The 7903-nt window shown below is 45.3% G+C and overlaps 1 protein-coding gene across 1 annotated transcript; it reads right to left on the reverse strand.

Moving 5' to 3' along the window:
• Nucleotides 1-3: 3 nt before the first annotated feature.
• On the reverse strand, nt 4-5170 carry LOC119269028 (basic salivary proline-rich protein 1-like). The gene is made up of 3 exons (XM_037550776.1): nt 4861-5170; nt 3922-4191; nt 4-1566 (listed from the first exon to the last, which is right to left on the reverse strand). The coding sequence occupies exons 1-3, from the start codon at nt 4999-5001 to the stop codon at nt 157-159; spliced, it is 1821 nt and encodes a 606-aa protein (XP_037406673.1). The 5' UTR covers nt 5002-5170; the 3' UTR covers nt 4-156.
• Nucleotides 5171-7903: the final 2733 nt, after the last annotated feature.

A 7903-nucleotide genomic window follows, 5' to 3' on the forward strand; every position in this document is an offset into this window, starting at 1 on the left:
CATGAAATTCAAGCTCGATGTTTGTATGTACATTGTACGGACAGAATCAATAGACGGCATCATATCAAATCTTATTTATTTAGATTGATTTAGACAGATATCACGACACCACCCTGCAGCGCACACGGCTTCCAGCGAAACAGGGCCTGGCCGAAATCACCACGGACGAGGGGGTGCTCCGGAGCCTGATTCGTTCAGCCTGTCGAGCAACGCATTGAAATCTATCGGCTGCCCGCTCTCAGTCATCCTCTGGATCACATTCAGCACCTGCTCCCTTGGATATCCCATGGTGATTGCCTTCTCGATCATATCTCCATATGGATGGCCGCGCATCATGTGATGCTGCGATGACCCTGGAGGCATCTGTGCTGCCTGGACTGCAGAAGGACCAGTCGGCGGGTAGCTGCCATACGATGTGTTGTAACCCTGCGGATGCCCCTGCGGCGCATACTGCGGAGGATAGCCCCCCTTACCTGGAGGCGGCCCGAAAGAGCCTTGGCCTGGAGGAGGAAGCTGCTGCCTTTGCATGTTGTGCTGCGGTGGTGGCTGAGATGGTGGGATGCCAGGTCCACCATATGAATATTGCCCTTCAGAATGAGTCACACCTGATGGAGCAATGGTGTTGTATTGTCCTTGCATAGCCGCGCTGCCGGGCAGAGTTTCAGGGGAAGGGTTCAATGGCTGGTGGGGTGGATAGCCACCAGAGTAGTTTGGCGGGGGGGTCGGGGGTCTCATCTGAGTTTGCGCATGAGGATGTTGTGGTTGCGCTGTCTGAGGAAGATGAGGGTTGGATTGCTGTGGTGGAGGAAACTGTTGAGCATTAGACAACTGGGACTGCTGCGCTGGTTGTGTTGGAAACTGCTGAACATTAGGCAGCTGGGACTGCTGCGCTGGTTGTGTTGGAAACTGCTGAACATTAGACAGCTGGGACTGCTGTGCTGGCTGTGTTGGAAACTGATGAGCATTAGATAGTTGGGACTGCTGCACAGGTGGAGGAAATGGCTGGGAGAAAGGCTGCTGTTGCTGAGCTGCTGGTGCAGGAGATGAACGAGAGGGTTGCTGCTGCCACTGCTGCTGGTAAGGAGTGTAAGACTGGGGCTGGGTTTGATTTGCTGACTGAGGCTGGGATGAAGCATGGACATCTTGAGCTTGAGGCCTTACTGGCAGGTATTGCACCTCTTGTTGTACTTGCTGACCTTGTGTGTCCTGGTTGCCTGGAGCTTGGTGTTGTGGGTAGTAAACAATGGCTTGGCTAACAGCATAGCGGTCCTGCTGCGGTACAAGAGAGCTAGGGGCCGTCTGCTGCACAGGTTGATCGTTGTACTGTTGGACTGGTCCAGAAGCTCTAGGTACAAGTGCCACTGAGTTCACCTGATGAGGCAAAGCAAGTGCCAGCTGCTGACTTGCTGCATCGCGCTTTTCTTCAGGCTTCTTTGCCTCGGGGAAGGCTGTCAGCACATCTTCTTTCTTTTTAGATTCATCATGTGTAAGTTGAAACTTGGCTAGCTCCTTCTGAGTATCCGCTAACTCTTGCTTGTCTCGAAGGATTTGAATAGACCTGTGCACCTGCACCGTTTCAAATTTTAGTCACGGTTAGAAATTTCTTAACAGATTAACACTCAAGATGTGTCAGCGAAGCACATATGAAAATTAAAGTACAAAAATGTACTGGCTAGATCATCTCAGGTTTTTAACTGTATTTATTAACAAAACAATGTAAATGTTATAGTTAGAACCATCACAAGTTATGTGCACTGTATATGTATGCTTCAACTGCAGCTACAAATTTGCCCACCGAGATATAAATATATTTAGCATAAGAGTGGAGCGCATAACAGGCAACGAAAACAGGTTCATCATTAAGTAGAAAATATCATTCTTCATGTGCATTCAGATCTCAGGGACAGGGACGCTTATATCTTCTGTTGTGTCACTGTCCATGGGTTGGCTTAAATGTGTTTCCTTGAGAGAAAGATCATCAGTTGTTCCAGCTCTATGTTGAGATACCAATGGTTAGAATCTGGAAGGTGCAGATTAGGCACATAGAGTGATACAGGTTGATAATTGGTTCAAATACAACTTATACAAGGGCCAGTCCATGGACAGTCCACAGTAAGATGAAGGGCAAAGCAAGTCCAGACGTCCTAGTTGATTGTCCTTTCCTCATAAACTGACTTCCTAACATGCAGTGTGCTTATAACTTGCCATAAGAGTGTAGAACTAGAACAATGGTTAAAGGGCGTCAGATTAGAGGACCTGCCCAAGCATCCCCCAAAAAAGCCTTACATGAGCACCAGACAGTAGCTTGCCTGGAATTAATACCGTGGGTACGAGATCAAGCCTGAGCATACTTGGGATAACTCGTAGTTGCATGTAAAAACTCCCAAGTGTCTTTATGATGATTTACTTTTGATTTAGTGATTCAGGTAGGACCAAAGGAGTGATAAAATTTGGAACATGCACGAAACTTCCCATGCATGCAACCAAAGTGACCAAGGTGATTTCTCAACAATTTTGTGAATTCGTGGTCAAAATTGCTTACTTGTTATGTTAACTCAGATTTCAGATTATTCACCTATTCCTCTAAGATAAACCACCTATGCCAAAACAAAACATGGTATGCAGATTAAGTCATCATGGTTCGGACCTAATAGGTTTAAGTAATCATATTAAACAATCAGTTCAGCTTAGCTTGGGATTTCTAAGTAACTGGAAATATCAGATCAGTGTAGGATAGGCTCAGACAAACCCTGAACTTTGGGCTTGATCAACTTCAACCTCAGATGAGAGATGCCTGGGTTGGCTACTTCGCTGGCCAAATATGATCATCTAGTATTGAGCTCATCAAAATCAAAACTGCCAAGAGTCTCATATCATTTAGGATATCATACTGGTTATAATACCCACTCGAACTTGTGTTGCATCTTCACTGAGGCGTATAAGCACAGAGGATACTGTTACAGTGAATGAAACAGCCTGATGCATTGCTCTAACTTCTAAGATTGAACATAATGTGTAACTGCAATTTGTTTCAACTAACCAAGAAAAACTGGTTGGAGTGGAACAAAAGACATCACAGGAGGTAATACTACAGAAACATAAGCTAGAAAAAACTACAGCAGAACAACAAACGATGTAATATAGATTAAATATATCTGAACCTTATACTTCCTATACCGATGGCTTTCGCTACTTAGTCTGAACTCACAATTACTAGATGATCAATAGCATAAATAAACATATTGGAGCAACAAACTGGAGCAAACATTTACAAGCAAAGGAGTAAACATCACATGTAAGTGATATACAATGTTTGATGCAACGGATCATGGATGGCCCGTTGGCCAAAGATGGGAGGGAGTGTTCATTGCCATCCACACGGGTTTAATCCCTATGATCAACAAAATGCGCCGTACTTAATCGGAGTACACACCACATTGTGTCCCTCCAGTATTTTCCTCATATGTAGACAACACACAAGCACACGCGCGGGCGCGCGCACACACACTCATGTTTATTTGTGCATATGATGCTGGTGGTGTGTGTGGCTTGTGTGCATCCGCCTTTTACTCCCTAACAAAATATTCTGATGTTATAATATCCAAGATAGTTTCATCCAGAGACGCAATAAAGTGCATACACATCAAATAAATTCATAGATATGATATTAGTAATATATCAATGAACATATGGCATGATTGCACTGATAATACACCTGAAAGAACTATATTATCAAAACGGCCTTACTCTAAATAGTACTCCCTCCATTCACAAATATAAGATGTTCTAACTTTTTTGTGAATAGGATGTAGATAGGCACGTTTTAGTGTGTTTGTTCACTCATTTCAGTACATACGTAGTCCATATTGAAATATCCAAAACATCTCATATTTGTAAATGGAGGGAGTAGTATTTACTTACTTCATGTAGATGTTTCTCAAGAGACTTTAATCTTAGATCAGTTTCATCACGAAGCACATCAGCTCGAAGCTCGCCTATGGACCTCTCAAGCTTATAGCAATAAATCTCCAGCTGTGAAAGCCTGCTGGTGATTCCTTCAAGAGACCTTAGCAAATTATCAGCATATTTCTTCATGCATTTCTCAACAGCAGAAAGTACATCCTCTTTGGCATAACTATCTTGTTCATAAACTTTAACAGATGGTCTCCCAAATCTGCTCTCATGAAAATCCTGTTGCAAAAGTACAAGAATGAGTACTGCAAGTAATGAAGGAAGGTTGAGCATTATAACCACAGCGATTATGAAATAAGTTCGTTGCTGGAAGTAATGAATGAAAGTTAACCATTATAACCAAAACAAAACCCTCCAACATCCAGCAATACAAAGGAAATTGCTATGAAATTTCCAGCATGATTCAAATTGTTTTCGAGCTGGACCCTTAATTTTTCCTATCTATTGACTAGCATTGTAGAAACGATAACCTGTGCAGGGTTTGAACAAATAGGTGATATATCCCAGTAAGGTTAAAGCATACGACCCAGAAATCTAAAACACCGGATTGCGACATTTCTATACAAGTACAAACATGTCACGAGTTTCCCTCAATCACGATACATAAAACAGTCGAAATTGTATAAAACGTAGGGCGTAGAATACCCTAGCTCCTAGGCAGAAGCACAACTGATGCGTAATAACGGTGAAAATAGATAATTTCCCATTCGAACTCATCATGGGACACTTGAACCCAGTTTCGTTTTCCTTCGTCCCAAATTCCTCCAACGGAAAGGAGGGATCCGCAGACCAGAACCGAAATTTAGCCCCAAGCTTCTGTCAGAGCTCGGCACACCAACAGATACTGCTCGCGGAAGGGATCTAAGGGAGGGAAGGGACGATGGATACCTTGTCGACTGGATCGAGTCGCTTGGGCTCGGAGGGGGCGGCGAAGTCGTCGTATGAGCAGAGCACGTCGTCCGTGCCGAAGTCGAAGCTCCGAGTGCCGCCTGCGGGGCCGCGGCCTGAGGGCCCGCCGGAGCCGGACATCGCAGGGTTAGGGTTTTGGTCGCGATGGGGAGCTTGCTTGAAGGGGAAGCGAAGGGCGGTTGATAGGTTGCAGGTGAGGAGAGAGGAGGAAGAAGGACGGATCGATCGATTGATTAGTCTGTGCTGTTTGTTTTTAGGGCCCTCTGGTGTGTTGATTAAGCAAAGGCCTCGCCACCCCGGCTGAGACGATAAGACTAGACTAAGTTTTGTATAGCGACGGGTTATCTTTTTTTCTTTCTTTCGGTTACTTTATTTATATTGAGAAGGCTGGTAATCAGGCAAACAATAGTGAAAATTGTCTCTTTCAAACGTGGAGCTCGAGAACTACAGTCAGGCGCACATTGATGTGGAAGTCAAGTCGAAGGATCAGTCCCAACCTTAGCGTTTCACGGGTTTTTACGGCGAACCAAGAACTGAAAATCGGTATCATAGTTGAAAACTTCTTGACTTTGTATGGTGTACAACATAATAGTTGGCTCTGTATGGGCGATTTCAACGAGACGATGTACTCGGATGAACACTTCAGCATTCATGCTAGACCGGAATGGCAAATGTGTGTGTTCCGGGAGGCAGTGGATTTTTGTTCTCTCCAAGACCTTGGATGGAGAGGGGTGCCCTTCACATGGGATAATAAACAACAGGGGAACTCCAATGTAAAAGCTCGATTAGATCGTGCCTTTGCAAATGCATCCTTTCTCACCCTGTTTGAATTTACTACTGTAAAACATATCAGTTCGATAGCCTCTGATCATTGCTATATTTTGGCCGAGCTGAGAATGGAGCGAGCGCACGGGGGACGTCGCGGCCCGCAACCGTTTCGCTATGAAAATGTGTGGCAGTCCCACAGCGAGTATGATGCTCTCGTCAGAAACTCATGGCAATCTGGGACAGGCCGTCAAGGGCTGGAAGGCGTAGTGCAAGCATTAGCGTCTGTTCAAAATACACTCGGGTCTTGGGGAGACCGTGAGTTTGGCAACATCTCCAAAAAAGTTAAAAAGCTGCAGAAACAACTTGAACGGCTCCGGGCGGCTTCGATCGGTCGGGGGCCAAATGCAGAAGAACTTGCAGTGACTGCCAAACTGCAGAAATCTTGCGACAGGAGGAGGTGTGGCTTAAACAACGTTCAAGGGTTCAGTGGCTGCGCAAAGGTGACCGCAATACAAAGTATTATCAGGCCCAAGCTGCTCAACGAGCCAGATGTAACCGTATTGTGTCTCTTGAAGATTGGATGGTTCAATTTGTGATGAACCAGCCGAGGTCGAAGCGGAAATAATGGGGTTTTACCAGAACCTCTACCAATCCCAGGGATTCAATGACATGTCCGGTCTTCTACAACATGTTCATGTCCGTGTCACCGCTGCCATGAATGAGTTCTTGGAGAAGGATTTCACGGCCGAGGAGGTGAAAACGGCACTCTTCCAAATGGCACCGTCCAAAGCGCCAGGTGTGGATGGATTTACAGCAGGTTTCTTCCAACGTCACTGGGACGTACTCGGTGAGGATGTTACCCTGGCTGTCTTAGATTTTCTGAATGGTGGAGAACTGCCGGTAGGTCTAAACGACACTACTATCACGCTGATTCCTACGGTGCGCAACCCCCAGAAAATCACTCAATTCCGCCCAATAGCTCTCTGCCCGGTTCTGTACAAAATCGCAGTCAAGGCTTGCACCAACAGGCTTCGGGGTCTGATGGATGAGATTATTGGCGAGGAGCAAAGTGCTTTCGTACCCGGCCGGTTGATTACCGATAATATCCTGGTAGCGTATGAAAGCGTGCATGCAATGAGGAAAAAGAAGAGATGCAAGCAAGCCTATTGTGCCGTGAAACTAGATGTGCTTAAAGCCTTTGATCGCGTCGAGTGGCACTATCTAGAGGCTATGTTAACCAAGTTGGGTTTTTGTGATAGGTTTATTCGTCTGATCATGAAGTGTGTCACCTCAATCAGATTCGCTGTAAAGGTCAACGGTTCTCTCCTTCCGTATTTCACACCTACGAAGGGGCTGCACCAGGGTGACCCAGTCTCTCCATTCCTCTTTCTCATATGTGCAGAAGGCCTCACTTCTTTGATGAATCATTATGGTGGTGCACTGGTTGATAGAGGAATTAGGGTGAGTGTACATTCACCTTGGGTTAATCATCTGCTCTTTGCGGATGATAGTTTGATGTTCATGAATGCAAATGTACAAAGCGCGCATAGATTGAATGAAATTCTCCAGTTATATGCTGCATGCTCCGGCCAAGCAGTTAACAGGGAGAAGAGTGCCATTTATTTCAGTCCAAATGCTTCAGATCAATTGAGGACAGAAATTAAACAAGTACTTGGTATTTTTGTGGAAGCTTTTACCGAATGCTACCTGGGTCTCCCAACTGTCGTGGGAAGGATTACAAGTGGTAGCTTTGATCACATTGGTGAAAGGTGTCGAGGTAAAATGCAAGGGTGGTCAGTGAAAAACTTGGCATGCGCAGGTAGAGAAGTTCTTCTCAAATCCGTGGTTCAGGCCATTCCTACCTACAGCATGACTTGTTTTCAATTGACAAAAAAAGTTTGTAAGAAACTTACATCTTCTATGGAGAAATTCTGGTGGAGTAGTGATATTGATAGACGGTCCTTGCACTGGATATCGTGGGATAAACTCTCAGCACCAAAAGTAAAGGGAGGCATGGGATTCCGGGACTTTGCTCAATTCAACCTAGCTTTGCTAGGAAAACACGGTTGGAGGCTCATTACACATCCCAATTCCTTGTGCTCCAGAGTTTTAAAGGGCAAGTATTTCCCTAACTGTCATTTTTTGGAGGCAACAGCACCCAAGTCTGCATCCACAACATGGAAGGCCATAATTGCCGGTCGTGCTGCGGTTGAAACTGGACTGATCAAAAGGGTGGGGAATGGTGATTCCATCT

This window comes from Triticum dicoccoides, chromosome 3A, assembly GCF_002162155.2.
Source record: "Triticum dicoccoides isolate Atlit2015 ecotype Zavitan chromosome 3A, WEW_v2.0, whole genome shotgun sequence".
NCBI classification, from domain to species: domain Eukaryota; kingdom Viridiplantae; phylum Streptophyta; class Magnoliopsida; order Poales; family Poaceae; genus Triticum; species Triticum dicoccoides.

What these genes read in the sequence shown, in the direction of transcription:
- LOC119269028 (XM_037550776.1), bottom strand. Translation starts at nt 5,001, where the DNA reads ATGTCCGGCTCCGGCGGGCCCTCAGGCCGCGGCCCCGCAGGCGGCACT. An exon ending in GACTCGATCCAGTCGACAAG is followed by an intron (nt 4,192 to 4,860) that starts GTATCCATCGTC and finishes CTTTTGCAACAG; the next exon opens with GATTTTCATGAGAGCAGATT. An exon ending in TTGAGAAACATCTACATGAA is followed by an intron (nt 1,567 to 3,921) that starts GTAAGTAAATAC and finishes GAAACGGTGCAG; the next exon opens with GTGCACAGGTCTATTCAAAT.